General features: G+C 37.1%; 1 protein-coding gene across 1 annotated transcript in view; it reads left to right on the top strand.

Annotated features, from left to right (window-relative positions):
• Positions 1–16,367, top strand: part of LOC113417340 (putative acyl-CoA dehydrogenase 6) — a 58,249-nt gene that overhangs the window by 17,358 nt on the left and 24,524 nt on the right. Inside the window, exon 3 of the mRNA XM_026675678.2 lies at positions 6,614–6,743. Within this exon, the coding sequence (XP_026531463.1) occupies positions 6,614–6,743 (130 nt within the window). The remainder of the gene's footprint in view (positions 1–6,613; positions 6,744–16,367) is intronic.

Here is a 16,367-nt window from a genome sequence, read left to right as displayed (position 1 = left end):
TGATGTGGTGTGGTTTTACCCAAAGATTTGAACCAAACTATGTAATACTGAAATGCAAGCTTTAGTTCATTTCCTTGGATATTGTTTTGTTTTACAGCCACAGTTTTATCATTCTGTGTAAATTGGCAGAACAAATTTTTACTAAGGGAAAGCCAAGGGAAGCAATTTACAGATATTATTGTCTGTTGCTTGTAGCTAGGTTTTCTCTGGTTTCAGTCAATAAACCAGAAGTCAATAAGAAGTCATAAGTTAATTTTAGACTCATGGTTCACAGATTTGAATACAAAGGCAGTTTTCACGAGACTCTGAGTTTCAATTGTAGGCAACACTGAAGGTAAATTGTAGGCATACGATGTATCTGCAGAACTTAATGTGCTCTTTAGGAATTGTCCATTTGCTCAGCCGGAAAAGTCTTGATCCAACCAGCTCTTGAATTCAGATGTTTGTTCTGGTTTAGTCCTTAACCTTTATTTACTTCCACTCTTGGATGTGAAAACATTCTGATATATCATTTTTTTAATTAAGTTTTTCTCCTATCTTCTCCTCCTCCTCCTCCTCCCCGCTCTCTCTGCTTCTGAACTGCTATTTTTATTCCTCTTCTGCATCTTCAAGTATTTATTTTTTTAGGTAAAATGTTATTCATCAAGTTTTCAATGTTTTATTTATTCATGAGGTTATGTCTCTCGGCGTGTGGACTATGATAGACAGTTTTCAAGGAAGTACTTGTGCATGGAAAGCAGCTTGAGATTCAACAGAGATGCATTAGAAATGGCTCTTTTCAAAGCAGCATTATTAACCTATCAAGATAATTTTGTTCTAAATACTTTATAATTTTTTTTAAAAAATATGAGTTTTCCACCAGTTTCCACCAAGTTTAATTTTCCACCAATTTAAGTTTGGAAGTCCCTCCCCAACACACATAAAATTACACTGGTATTTAAAAGTATTTTGAACATTCAACCAACCAACAAAATAAATAAATAAATAAATGTAAGTTTTTATTTCTGAGCAAAAATACTGATGCAATATTTGAACAATAACTATAAGAGGAGGGGTGAATATATAAAACAATGCTTTCCTAAGGCAACATACATTAGTATAAAATGTTTCTAAGTGCTGTTAGACCAGTCTTCCATATTTTAATTTTTATTACTACCTTTTTGCTGTGTGCTTTATACAGGTACCTAGTACAATCTACTTTTTCATTTATTTTCAGAAGTATTTTTAATAAAATGTATTGCTTTTTTAATTCAAGTTTTATTATAATCTGGAATATATTTTAATATTAAATTAAGTATACTAAATATAAATTAGTATTTCAAAAGACTTTAGTAAATTTCTAGAAATATGTTTATACATCTTTTCATAGAATTCGTGTGTCTTAAAATGATTCTGCCATATCTTCTCCATCAGTATAATTCATTCGGCAGTATAAAAACATTTTGAGTAGCTTAAGACAAATGTTTGAATTAAATAATGCTTGTCAACAGCTTTTTCATTATGTGTATTTGCTTTTCCTCATAATCACAACATTCACTTCATGCAACAATGGGCAAACTTCTTAAAGTTGTTGTGAAACCTATATTTGTCTTTTCAGCCAGATTCTGTCTACCCCTGCATTTGAGTTAAACAGATGTTCAAAAAAGTTTTTCTTCAGCTTTTGGAAAAGGTGAAAATTGCATTGTGCCAAGTTTTAACTCTATGGCAGAGTTTTAACTGTATGCCAAGTTTTAACTGTATGGCAGATGGAAGAAGATGATGAGATCCAATTTTGTAATTGTCATTTGGCTAGCCTGAAAAGTGTGAGACCAGGATTTAGCACATTACAACAAATTTTTCCTTTTTTGTGCTTCTGAACTCTGCTTAATCATTGTTCCAAACTTTTGAATATTTTAATATAGCACTTTGAGTTGATAACAGTAGGATTCAGGGAAATCCAGATGAATAGCAACTTCTGATTCCAAAAATCTGGGACAATATTCCTCTGAATGATCTGATTGTCTTTAATTTCTCAACCCTTCTCATGTGAAACTTAACATCTGCTATCATAGGTAGTTCATTTCTTGATTACTCAAATAAACTTTCCCCGCTTACCATTTTTATATTTATCAGCCTAGCTGTGCACAGTACTCACATCAACACAATCATAACCATAAACAACCTGCATTCAGGCTGAACACGAGGAATTTCAGTTGGAGGAACTCTTTTGACATGCAAAAATTCAACCACTACATGTTGCTTAAAGGGCTGGATGCACTGTATTTCATTCATCAACAGCAATACAATCTTTTCTCACAGTAACTTCATACCAACTGAAATGAAAGAACAGATACTGAAGAATGCGTCATAGTTTCTAGCATATCAGTACTGCAATCTGTTGGTGACATGAGATTGAAAATATTGTTTAATATTCACTCTACATATGGACATATACACACACTTGTGTACAAATTGTACAAACACACATGTATTAATTAAAAATTTATATATATTTAAAATGTGTATTTATAAGCTTAGTTATATGAGCATTCATTAAGGTATTCTTTGACTTACAACTGGTCATTTAGCCACTGTTTGAAGTTAAGTACCCCGAAGGTACTAATGACCCAGTTGAGACAGGCGCCCACAATCTCATAACTGCATTTTGGGCCCTTGGCAACCAGCCCACATTTATGGCTGTTTTCAGCATTCTATTGTCACTATAATGTTTTGCCAAAACCTGGCATTTACTTTTGGTTTTCAGCAAAAATGCTCTAGAGAGAACTTACTGCTAGGGACGTATATCTAAAGAGCGGATTATAGATTCTTTTGCAATAAATATGTTTCAATGAACTTCTTATATTCTAGCTTGCCTTTTCTCTTTCCTTACATTTTACATTTATCTCTAATCTTTTTAATAAAAAGTCAGGGAGATTTGTTTGACTCAGCATCCACTGTTCCAAATAAAATGAAGTCAGTATATACACATTGTTCTTTTTTTTAAAGAAAAACAGCCAATGTTTTTTCCTGTTACCAGGAATTTTGTGTAATATAGGCAAGCCAAGAGAAAGACAGGTGAACTCTGTAGTTTCTTTCAGATCTGGTCTTTTTAAGTATATGTTTGTTTTTCTGGGAGTTAAGAAATGAGTTCATCAAGTGCTTTTAAAAATAATATTTTTAATGATCAAGAAGACCGTGGCATAAATATAGTGGGGATTAGAAGAAACACATTTCGTTAAAGGAAGGAACAAAGTATCAGCCTGTCCTTCCTAACTTCCTTCCACAAATTAAAGAATGAACCCAATGTTATTTCCTCCTATTAGTTTTGTACATTGAATTCATTTCTGCTAGAGCCCATTTACTAAATTAAAGATATTTATTTTACAAGATTTTTTATTCTGTTTTGTAAGATTATTTATTTTGTCCATTTTTGTGCATCTCTATATAGACTTGACACACATACTGTTTCTACTTCGTTTTGTACGTGCTCTGTGTGTGTACCTGGTCTCGTGTCTGTCTGACCTACAGTAGGCAATAAAATTTGTTTTATCTAATGTTATGCAAACAGAATGAATTAGTTTATAAGCAAGGACATGGGGGCTTTCTGATAGCTTCTGTTATAATTTATATTTTCTTTTTTTATTGTCTTTATTCATCAGTATTTTAAGGCTGCCTGATTACTCAACAGTTACAAATAAATATGCAAAGAAACAATTGTATAAAAAAGGATACAGCTGACCAGAATCTAGAACAAAACTAAAGTAACTAAAAGGGCTACACAACCAGGGGTGGGTTTTAAATTTTTTAGCAATGGGTTCTTTGTCCAGTTGCTGGGTGGGCGTGGCCTAGTTGGCCTCCTGCACCACGGTGGAGGGGGCATTTGTGCCCTCCCTGGGCTCTGGAGACTTTCCTGAGTAGGAGATATAGAAGTATAGCCAGCTGCACCAGGCTGAAAAACAGTTTCCACAGTTTGGGAATGATGGCCCTTTTATGATTTGTGGACTTTAACTCCCAGAATTGGCAGATTCAGGAATTCTGGGAATTGAAGTCTACAATTGTTCCCCACCTCTTGTTTAAAGGATCCAGAAGGCCCAGAAAGATCCAATATAATCTGATACCCCTAACCACAGATAGCAATAGCACTTAGACTTATATACCGATTCACAGTGCTTTACAGCCCTCTGTGAGCGGTTTTCAGAGTCAGCATATTGCCCACAACAATCGGAATGCTCATTTTACTGACCTCAGAAGAATAGAAGGCTGAGTCAATCTTGAGTTGGTCATAATCAAACTGCCGAACTGCTGGAAGTCAACAGTCAGCAGAAGTAGCCTGCAGTTCTGCATTGTAACCACTGCACCACCGCTAGTATGTATGTCTGTGTCACAAAGGGAAGCTTCAGTTGGATACTATCATTCTTTGAAACAATTCTAAAATAGCAACTAACACTTCTCCCTTCCCCCTGCCCCATTCTTGTGATGTGCTCACCTTTGAGAAACTGTCAATCCTTTTACTGCTCATTTTTGTGATATGCTGTATGCTGCTCTTTTTGCCTAAATCTAATTTAAATGCTTTCAACTGCAGTTATGTCAAGAATTGCTTTGAAGTTCTCTGTAGGAAAAATCTGCTATTGCAACCTTCAATTCAGAATAGAACTGGAAGAGACCTTGGAGTTATTCTAGTCCAACCACCTGTTTTAGAACCTTCTAATAAAATGCATATAAACTATGGCCATTATTCCAATAGCAAATAATTGATTGATTTTCTACTTCAGGATTTTAAGGCAATAAAAGATAATATATGCTTATAAGTGTTCCCAGGTAGTGGCAAATGGCTAGTTCATATTAAGTGTATCTATAAACATTTGCAAAGGCATTTATACTTTGCTATACAAGTTTTATGCAAGATAGGAACAGAGTACAAAGCCTCTTCTTTTTGAAAATATTTGCTCTGCAAGAAATATACAATATAGTATAAAGAAGAGCTGTACTCGACATCATTTTTCAGATGTGTAGAAACTATAGATTGAAATAGAGATTTCATTGTGTCATTGCTAGCATTAATAAATAATTTTAAATAAAATATTAAATGAACAGTGCAGATAAATTATTTTGAAGATATTGTTGGTCAAGAGTGATTTATAAAACCATAAATCTTTCTAAAATGGAACACTATGGATATAATTTAAAAGAAATAAGCATGCTTTTAATTTTCTCATAAGCATTAATACAATTTATATTTGGTTTTTATTTGATTGAGAACAGAATCTTCCTGCCCCCCAACAACCTTAAGCTAGTGATAATAGCCAACTTTACTCCCTATTCTGAGATATATAGCATCTTACAAACTGGCTCACTCAACACTGCATTAATATTATTACACATATATCTAATTTCACCCATTAGCATCTTTAAATTGCTTTCTTTATGAAGGAGAAATGCTGCATTTTGAATACTAGTTTTCTCTGAACTTCCAAATACAGACTTTTATGCCTATTTCATACATTTCTTGAAATAGTTTTTCTAGTGTTTTGATTAGAATGTGGGCAAACAAGACTCTAGATTTACTATACAACATACTTTCTGATGACATTTCCTAGTTGGGTGATGAAACATCTACAAGCAAACAATCAAGCTTAGAAAGCATCCAGGACTCAATAGCATTTATTTTTCCTAGTTTCCAGTGGGCACTTTTAAGCTGTGGGGATACAGAAGAGGTAATTTAGTTTAGTTGGTAGCAAAATATGGTGAGATAATAAGTCTCTTGTCTCTTAAAAGATATAATACCAATTATACATGGGCTCTTCCAATTTTTCATTCCCTCATTTATTAAGCATGCATAATAAATTATTTGCTGGAAATTATTGATTCTCTACATTTAGTGGTAGACATTAAAGTCCTGTTTCATTCTTCAAGCATCAGTTTGATTCATTTATTCATATATGTCCTCTGCCATATCAACAAGTACCTTTTGGATCTAGATTTACTCTCCTGGAGTATGTGAGAAAATATTTCTGTATTCATTAACCTAGGGCAGAAATTTAGGTAACTGATCAACCTGAAATAAAAATAACTTATTCTGTATATATAATGGATTGGAATAATATACTCTTTTTGTTAATAAAGTTGTTTTATTAACTACTGTAAAATGATTGCAGAGAGAGAGATCCTGCAACCCATATTATTGTTCTGGGACTCTCAATCAAAGTCCCTAATAAGCAGATAGAATAAAAGCCTCATAGTCCAGTCAAAGTAACCTGTTTGCATCCTCCAAGGACAGGAATTATAGTGAGGTAGTTGCCTTAGACAGAAGGATGGCATAGTGTGGGAAGTAGTGGCAGCATACCTAGCTATTCTCTTGTGCATCCTTTTTCCTTATATATTCTTTAAACCAGGAGTGTCAAATACAAGGCCTGCAGGCCAGATCTGGCCCATGATATGGTCAGATCTGGCCCATAGGACTGCCTTGGAAAATGTAAGGGGCCAGTCCGGGTGGCTTTGGCCCAGTCTACCCAATGCAAAGAGGAAATATCGGGCCAGTGTGGCTTTATTACATTATGCAAAGCAGCTATATAATGACTGTAGAATTTATAACTTTAAATCAGTTTGTAATGGTAATGTGTTTTTTTATTTTCAGAATATGGCGGCCTAAATTTGGATTTTTCCTACATCACTGCAGTGGCAGAAGAACTTGGATTCATTCACTGTGGGGCTATTCCCATGGCTATTGGGGTACAGAGTAGTATGGCTACACCAGCTCTTGCAAGGTAAATTTGTGAAGAAAAGCTTGTTGGGTCTTCTCTTTTTTTTCCCCATTGAACCACAGAATTAAAGGCCATTCAGGACACCAAGTCCAATTTCTTATCTAGTTTGTGAGTTGTTTAGGTAATACTAATGCAAGGTTCCAGAAGTTTCCTTGAGCCATTGAGATGCCAAAGAGTGAGACTCGAGACAAGGCGTGCAAAAATAACAGCTTTTTAATTTTTTGGCCAAAGCAAAAAGTCTGGGTGAATACTATGTCCAAAACATACAGACAAAATGCATGTAAGGAATAGCCATACACTGCGAGAGTGGCTCAGAGTATTATATACATTTTACACTGATAGAAACAAAGTTTATCCAATCAGAGACAAAGGTTCATTATTAATGTGGGCAATGTCTTGCCCATGCCTTCCCCTTCTTTATCCATGGAGCATTCTTTGTCCGTGCTCTGTCCATACTTTATTATTTTACACAGTATCCCTTGTCCTTGTGTGTTCATGCTCCTGGGCAGCTCCCCCCCCCCTTATCTATGGAGCAAGATGTTCCTGGGAATTGTTTCCAAGGATGTGTCTAGCTCTGAAGCAAATCGCAGAGGTGAGAAACCAGATAGAAAAGGATACAATTCTCTTGCAGAATGAATTCCTAACAAATGATTCCCATCTTTAGCAAAATAGTACAAGAAACTTCTTTTACAGATGCAAAGAGCAAAGGTTAGATTAATTCATGTCAAAATGTCATTTCCTATTAATTTCCATAATCTTTGAAAAAGACAACAGAAGTGAAACAGTTTGAAATTTAGCTCTGCGCAGCAGTGATTTTTTAAAAGACAAGTCTACAGACTAATTTCATTATTCCACATTTGATCTAAGGATTGAAGTGTAACAAAGTTGTAATTTTGGAGGTGGTGCTTCTATGGGTGTTTATTATTTACTTACTTACTTGTATGTTTACTTACTTACTTACTTATGTTGCAATAAACTGCTGTAGTGTCAATTGAGAAGAAGTAGCATTCTATCCAAGGGAGGGATTCTACTGGTTCGGACTGGTTCTATCGAACCAGTTGGAACCATTATTGGCAGTTCAGAGAACTGGCAAATCATGCCCCTGGCTTGGCCCTCCCCTCTCCACCCATCCCTCCCCTCCCAGTCAGTCCTTATTACACACGCGCGATATCGGCACATACCTGACATCGCTGACTGCATTTTCCCCTGCCCAGTCACTCCTTAAGGTATTTATTTTTTCCCTCCCGACAATCAGCTGTTCTGACGATCAGCTTTTCTGGGTTCCCCTTCGCTGTCTTACTGCTTCAGGAAGAAGGCTTCCCCAAGGCAAACAAAATAAAAGGACCGTGGGGGGGATGTGAGAAGAAGAAGGAGAAGGAGAAGGAGAAGAAGAACCACCACCACCCAGTCAAATGGCCACGCCCACCTAGCCACGCCCACAGAACCGGTAGTAAAAATATTTGCATCCCACTCTGGTCCTATATTAGGACGAGCAGACAGAAGCACACACAGAGACAGAGATGGTTGCAAACTTTACCGATAAGTTAGTGACATAAATGAACAAGTGGCAAAAGAAACCTGACCACAAACAAATCGCCTAAAGTTGAGCAAACTTTTTTTTTTTTTAAAAAAAGAGCTCCTATCAAAAACCTGGGAAGAAAATACCTACCATCCATGTACTAAAATGGAAACAGCAAGGATATAAGGAGAGATGTACTTCATCAGATGAAAAGCTTATGTAGCTGAACATTCTGTGTCCAGCAAGGTTATGATAATCCACAAATAAATCATGAGTGCAGTGATCCTTTACCAATAATGTATTCTATGAAAGATCACCTGAGAACCTATGCACTTTTCTACTTTGGAATGAAGACATGATTCAGTGAAAGAACAGATGCTGTGCATTCAAAAGCTCTCAGTTCCATCTTTAGCATTTCCAGATAGGATACTCAGATATTCATGCCTAGTAGCTGACACTGCTTCATTACACAGGTTAATGAGCTTCTAACAGATTTGAACCTTTTTATTATTATGTTTGGTCTGCTTGGTAAAAGTGATACTTTAAAAACTGTACTTATAAACCAATGGATTGCTGGGATGTTCCAAATTTAGCTGCTCTGCTCTATAATATTTTTCCATGGAAATGTAGCTATGGGCCATTTTTTTCTGGTTTTGGTTTTACTGTTTATTACATACATACATACATACATACATACATACATACATACATACATACATACATACATATATATATATATATATATATATATATATATATATATATATATATATATGGCATTCGGCTTAGTTCGGTATTTTCCCACGTCATAGTAGTTGTGCTTTTAAAGTTGTAGCAACGTTTCAGCAGAATCTCATCTGCCATCATCAGGCTTCTGTATAGTGTTCATCTGTGAGTCAGACTTTACAGTGGTTTCAGATTTAAATTTGGGGCAGCCTATTGCTATGCCAGAATGGTTTTTTCTTTATCCTGATTGGTTGGGAGTCTTGGTCTGTGTTTATTGGTCTTGGAGTTTGCTGTGTTCTGCTTGATTGGTGTTTCTGATACCTTCTGTCTGTTTTTTGGCTCTTTTTGTATCTTGATTGGCTGGCAACATTGTGTTACTTTATTGGAGGCCTTTAGTGCAGCTTGGCTCCGGGTAAACGGACAGCTATCATTAGTTAGGAAGCTAGGTTTCATCTGGGTGCCTGGTTGGGGTGTGTTTGAGCTGGAGGTATTAGGGGGGATCTGTTTGTGCCCAGGGTTTGCCTGGCTTGTGGTGTGGAGATTTTTTTGTTTGTGAGTGCAGGCTTCCAAATGATTGACAGTCTGGTGGAATCATCTCTTCTATTCATGCTTTCTGGTCTTTTTTCAATCTCTATGGCTTCTCTGATGATTCTGTGGCTGGGGTTTTCTATAGTGGCTAGGGTTTTGGTGCCATTGAAGTTGATGCTATGACCTGTGGCTTCCATGTGTTGGACTAGTGAGGAAGTGTGTTCCAGCTTTTTGACTGCATTTTTGTGTTCATCCAGGCGGGTACTTATTCTTCTATTGGTCTGTCCAATGTATGTGGCCGGGAATGATGCACAGGGGACTTCGTATATGCCTTGGTTTTCCAGGTCAATTTTATCTTTGGGGTTTCTAAGGATGGTTGCTATTATTCTGTCTGTTTTGAAGGCAGTCTTGATGTGGTGTCTGTGTAGTATCTTACTAATTTTGTCTGTGGTGTACCTCTTATGTAGGGCAGGACAGCTGTTCCATAGGTCTGTTCATCTTCTGGGTCTCTATTATGTCTCAGTGTGTTTTTGTGGATCAAACCGGTGATTTTGCTTTTGTGGAAGCCGTTGGCTGTCAGTACTTTAGTCAGGGTGCATAGTTCAGTCTTAAACTAATGATAGCTGTCCGTTTACCCGGAGCCAAACTGCACTAAAGGCCTCCAATAAAGTAACACAATGTTGCCAGCCAATCAAGATACAAAAAGAGCCAAAAAACAGACAGAAGATATCAGAAACACCAATCAAGCAGAACACAGCAAACTCCAAGACCAATAAACACAGACCAAAACTCCCAACCAATCAGGATAAAGAAAAAACCATTCTGGCACAGCAATAGGCTGCCCCAAATTTAAATCTGAAACCACTGTAAAAGTCTGACTCATAGATGAACACTATACAGAAGCCTGATGATGGCAGATGAGATTCTGCCGAAACGTTGCTACAACTTTAAAAGCACAACTACTATGACGTGGGAAAATACCCGAACTAAGCCGAATGCCATACATGTAAGTACCCGCGAAAACTTAAGAATATATATATATATATATATATATATATATATATATATATAGCCTTCAGCTTTAAGAAAACAAATATATACACACACACACACACACACACACACAACACACACACACACACACAGTGTGTGTGTGTCTGTGTCCAGACGGACACAATCAGAAGCCTGATGATGGCAGATGAGATTCTGCCGAAACGTTGCTACAACTTTAAAAGCACAACTACAATGACGTGGGAAAATACCCAAACAAAGCTGAATGCCATATATATATATATATATATATATATATATATATATGTTTTCTTAAGTTTTCGGTACTTACATGTATGGTGTTCGGCTTGGTTCGGGTATTTTCCCACGTCATTGTAGTTCTTTTAAAGTTGTAGCAACGTTTCAGCAGAATCTCATCTGCCATCATCAGGCTTCTGTATTGTGTCCGTCTGTGAGTCAGACTTTTACAGTAGTTTCAGATTTGAATTTGGGGCAGCCTATTGCTGTGCCAGAATGGTTTTTCTTCATCCTGATTGGTTGGGAGTCTTGGTCTGTGTTTATTGGTCTCGGAGTTTGCTGTGTTCTGCTTGATTGGTGTCTCTAATATCTTCTGTCTGTTTTTTGGCTCTTTTGTATCTTGATTGGCTGGCAGCATTGTGTTGCTTTAATGGAGGCCTTTAGTGCAGCTTGGCTTCGGGTAAATGGACGGCTATCATTAGTTAGGAAGCTGGGTTTCATCTGGGTGCCTGGTTGGGGTGTGTTTGAGCTGGAGGTATCAGGGGGATCTGTTTGTGCCCAGGTGTTTGCCTGGCTTGTGGTGTGGAGATTTTTTTGTTTGTGAGTGCAGGCTTCCAAATGATTGACAGCCTGGTGGAATCATCTCTTCTGTTCATGCTTTCTGGTCTTTTTTCAATCTCTATGGCTTCTCTGATGATTCTGTGATTAGGGTTTTCTATAGTGGCCAGGGTTTTGGTGCCATTGAAGTTGATTCCACCAGGCTGTCAATCATTTGGAAGCCTGCACTCACAAACAAAAAAATCTCCACACCACAAGCCAGGCAAACACCTGGGCACAAACAGATCCCCCCTGATACCTCCAGCTCAAACACACCCCAACCAGGCACCCAGATGAAACCCAGCTTCCTAACTAATGATAGCCGTCCATTTACCCGAAGCCAAGCTGCACTAAAGGCCTCCATTAAAGCAACACAATGCTGCCAGCCAATCAAGATACAAAAAGAGCCAAAAAACAGACAGAAGATATTAGAGACACCAATCAAGCAGAACACAGCAAACTCCGAGACCAATAAACACAGACCAAGACTCCCAACCAATCAGGATGAAGAAAAAACCATTCTGGCACAGCAATAGGCTGCCCCAAATTCAAATCTGAAACTACTGTAAAAGTCTGACTCACAGACGGAACAATACAGAAGCCTGATGATGGCAGATGAGATTCTGCTGAAACGTTGCTACAACTTTAAAAGAACTACAATGACGTGGGAAAATACCCGAACCAAGCCGAACACCATACATGTAAGTACCCGAAAACTTAAGAAAACATATATATATATATATATATATATATATATATATATATATATATATATATATATATATATATATATATATATATTTTCTGGGTATTTGTATGTGGATCTTTGGTTATTCGGGTTTTCTCCGCGTAAGATTGGAGTATCTAGGCACGTTTGATGAAGTCTCATTCATCATCTTCAGGCTTGTGTCTTCGGCTCTGTGCTTCTCAGAGTGACAAGCCTGAAGATGATGAATGGGACTTCATCGAAACATTGCCTAGATACTTCCAATCTTACGTGGGAGAAAACCCGAAAAACCAAAGATCCATATATATATATATGTGTGTGTGTGTGTGTGTGTGTTTTTTTTTTTTTCAAGGTTACTGTTGCTAAGCCATGCGATCGTATGACATTGCATTTTATGACCATTATCACTGCGATAGAAATTCCAGTCCCATGGTAACTTTAGGACTATTTGAGAGGGAGGGAGGAAGGGAGGGAGAGAGGGAGGAAGTAAGTAAGTAAAGTAAGTAAGTTTTGTCTAAACTGTGTAAGAAGTTGAATATGATAAAAATGTTCCATTTGCCAACTCCTGTAGGACAGCCCCTTAGCTAAATTAACTATATTCTGATATAGCTTATATGTGAATCAGACCGTTTCCTATTCAATAATCAATAATACTATTTTTTCTTTCTATTTTTGTTTTATGATTTTGGACACCATTTAGACTCATGTTTGAATTGGGTAGCTATATAAATAAATAATTTCGAAATATATAAATAATAGCCAAAAGTGCCATTATTTTATTCACCATTAGATTTTTTAACCCAAGTGTGGCCATAGTAGCCTTTGTTGAGGTAATTCCCCGTTAGGAGAATGAGCGCATACAGGGAGATGTATTTGAGAGTAGTGTTTGAATAATACACATACAGCACACAGATACACTGTACAGTAAATGTAGGGTTTTATTTTCAATAAAGGTTTAAGCAAAGTTCAAAATAGGCAGTGCAAAGTCATTCACAGGTTAAATCAGTTTTCAATCCAGGGATAATCCAATAACAAATTCCAGTGTCAAAAACAGTTCGGTATCAGACTTACATCAAATCCATGAATATCAGTCAATTAGAAGAAATGGAGGAAGGACAATACTTTCCAACAAAAGGAAACAGAGATTCACTCTCTTCTGAGACTCAGACTAAAACAACCCAGGTTTCTGGCTCCATTTTATGGCTGTTTGAGAAACCACACCCAATTGCATGCTCTTGCATTCCCTTAAAGAGACAGTATTAAAATGTCTATCCTGGTTTATATATTTCTAACCCAAATACCTGTTAGGTCAGGGGTCCCCAACCACCAGTCCGTGGACCGGTACCGGTCCGCGGAACAAGTCCTACCGCTGGTTGCTGGGCCGCCATCTTTTTGATGAAAAGTTCTTCGGTGAGCTTTTCCGGGTAGAAAGCCATTTCTACCCGAAAAAGCTCACCGAAGCACTTTTTCATCAAAAAGATGGCGGCGCCCAGCTGATGCCGGTACCGGGCCGCGGCGCCCAGCTGATGCCGGTACCGGGCCGCGGCATAAAAAAGGTTGGGGATCACTGTGTTAGGTGACTTATATTCCTAACACTCTCCCCTTTTGGGAAGACAATATATACAACCTTACATTCTAAGTCCATAATCTTCACAGCAAGTTTTATGTTTTATAGAGCCTTGGGCCTTTGTAAAATGATCTGCTATATTGTTTTCTGACATACAGTATTCTAGCTTAATCATTTTACTTTGCACACATTGTCTCATATTTAAATATCTTAAATCTGTGTGTTTCGTTCTTGTCTTAACAGCAATATTTGAAGCCATCTGTATTGCTGATTGGTTGTCTTCATAAACAACAATAGAATCTGTTACATCAATTCCCATATCAATCATTAATTGTTTATACAAAACTAAATCTGTACATAGTAAAGACAAACATGAGAATTCAGCCTCCATTGTTGACAAACTTAGATGTTTCTGTCTAATAGACCTCCATCCAATCAACGCTTTTCCCAATAATACTACAGTTCCCGATGTAGATTTTCGTGTATTTATGTCTGTAGCAAAACTTGCATCAGCATATGCAGTCAAATTCAGTTCATCTTTTGGCTCCAAATACAATGCATAATGCATTGTCTGTTTTAGATATCTTAACACACGTTTAGCAGCTTGCCAGTGCCTTTCAGTCAGCTCAGCATTAAATCTCGCTAATTGATTAACACTGTATGCAATATCTGGCCTTGACCAATTGATTAACACTGTATGCAATATCTGGCCTTGACCAATTACTGAGATAAGATAAACTACCAATCAATGTTCTTATCAAAAACAGGACTTTGAACATCACTATGGCTAAACTCCTGGCTCATTGGTGTTTTAGCCGGCTTACAAAGTTCCATTTTATAACTTTTTAGTAATTGGTTATATTTTATCTGCCCGTGAGATCTTGTATCCTCCCTTAGTTCTATCTATCTTTAAACCAAGATATTGTTTGATTTCTCCTAACTGTTTTATGTTAAATTTCCTCTCTAACTGTGAGATTATTTTAGTAGCTTCTTGTCCAGTTTTGGTGATTAATGCTATGTCATCAGTAAATAATAGCAATAATGAAATTACACCATTATTTTCTCTTTTAAACAAACATGGATCAGCCATGCCAGCTACAAAACCTATTTTAGTTAATTCTTTAACTATACATTGGTTCCACTCATATCCTGATTACTTTAAGCCATAAGACTCTTTTTCAATCTCCAGCAATCAGTTGTATTATCCTTTTTGATACCTAAAGGTTTCTTTAAATATATAGTGTGTTGCAATGGTGCATGCAGATAAGCCGTCTCTACATCTAAATGATTTACAATGTATTTCTCCTTAGCTGCCCACACTAATGCTGCCCTTAATGTAGTAGCCTTCAGACTAGGTGCAAACACCTCATCATAGTCATTTGCTGTCTGATTGAACCCTTGTGCTACTAATCTGGCTTTATGGGTAACAGTCCCATCTACACCTGTCTTTAGCTTATATATCCATTTACATCCTATGGCATGTTTACCTGGTGGTAACTTAACATTTTCATATACCTCCAACTTTTTTAATGATTCCAGTTCCTTATCCATTGCTTTCTGCCAAGCAGCCTGATCCTTAGCAGGATACAGTTTCAGTTCATTATAATTACTTGGAACTGTATTCACTTGGCATACAAAACTAGCCTGATATCTATCAGGTGGTCATTTTACTCGGGTTGAACGTCTTGGTAATACAGGGCTTACTGGTGGACTTTCTTGTGCCACCTGCTCCTGTTCTACTTCTTCCTGTGCCTGTTCTACTACTTCCTCCTGTTCTTCCTCTTTAATGGCTATTTGTTGTTTACTGATATCATCTTTATTTGGGTGTCAATAATAATATCATTGCTGGATTCCTGTTCCAGTTTATCCCACCCAATGTGCTCAAGAAATGTTGCATTAGCACTACAATAAACATGAGCTGTGCCTTGATCCCAGAATCTAAATGATCTATGGTTGGCCTCATATCCCACAAAAAATAACTTCTTAGCTCTATGTTGTCCTTTCAGTCTTACTTGTGAGGGAATATGCACCCATGCTGGAGCTCCAAATGAGTGTAGGTAACTTAAATTTGGCTTTCTGCCATGCCAACAAGTGAATGGCAATTCTCCAGTTGTTGTATTAACTACATTGTTTAAAACATGGTTACTACACATTATGGCCTCACCCCACAGTGTTTCAGGTAAACCTGAGTCAGATAACATAGTGCGAGCCATGGCTTGTAATGTTTGCCCTCTTCATTCTACAAACGAGTTATGTTGTGGTCTGTAAGGTGCAGAACGTTTATGCTCGACACCAGCCAATTTCAACATAGTTTGGAATCTCTTGTTAATAAACTCAGTCCCATTATCAGTTACTAATGTAATTACTTTACTTTTCATTTTTCTCTCTGCAAACCTTAGCCAGTTAAAGAAATGTTGGAATGTTTCTGTTTTGTTTTTCATAAGATAGCAGAAACCGTATCGTGAGTCCATAATTCTCAAAATATAACGGGCACCTCCTAAACTTGGTTTCTTAGGACCAATTATGTCAGCAAACACAACCTCTAAAGGTTCTTTGGTCTTAAAACCCATTTAGTCCGTTTGCAGGAGTAACCTTGCTCTTCTCCTGGCTACAAGCATTACAGTTTAAATACTTGCTACAGGGTTTCAATTTTACTCCCTCTGACAATTCAACAGTTTGTTTGAGCATTTTGAAATTAATGTGCCCTAGACGTCT

Source organism: Notechis scutatus, chromosome Z, assembly GCF_049901735.1.
Source record: "Notechis scutatus isolate UNSWTSFEM ecotype Mainland chromosome Z, rNotScu1.2, whole genome shotgun sequence".
Lineage (NCBI taxonomy): Eukaryota > Metazoa > Chordata > Lepidosauria > Squamata > Elapidae > Notechis > Notechis scutatus.
The sequence above is the reverse complement of the archived record's forward strand: the minus strand, read 5'-3'. Positions and strand labels throughout refer to the sequence as shown.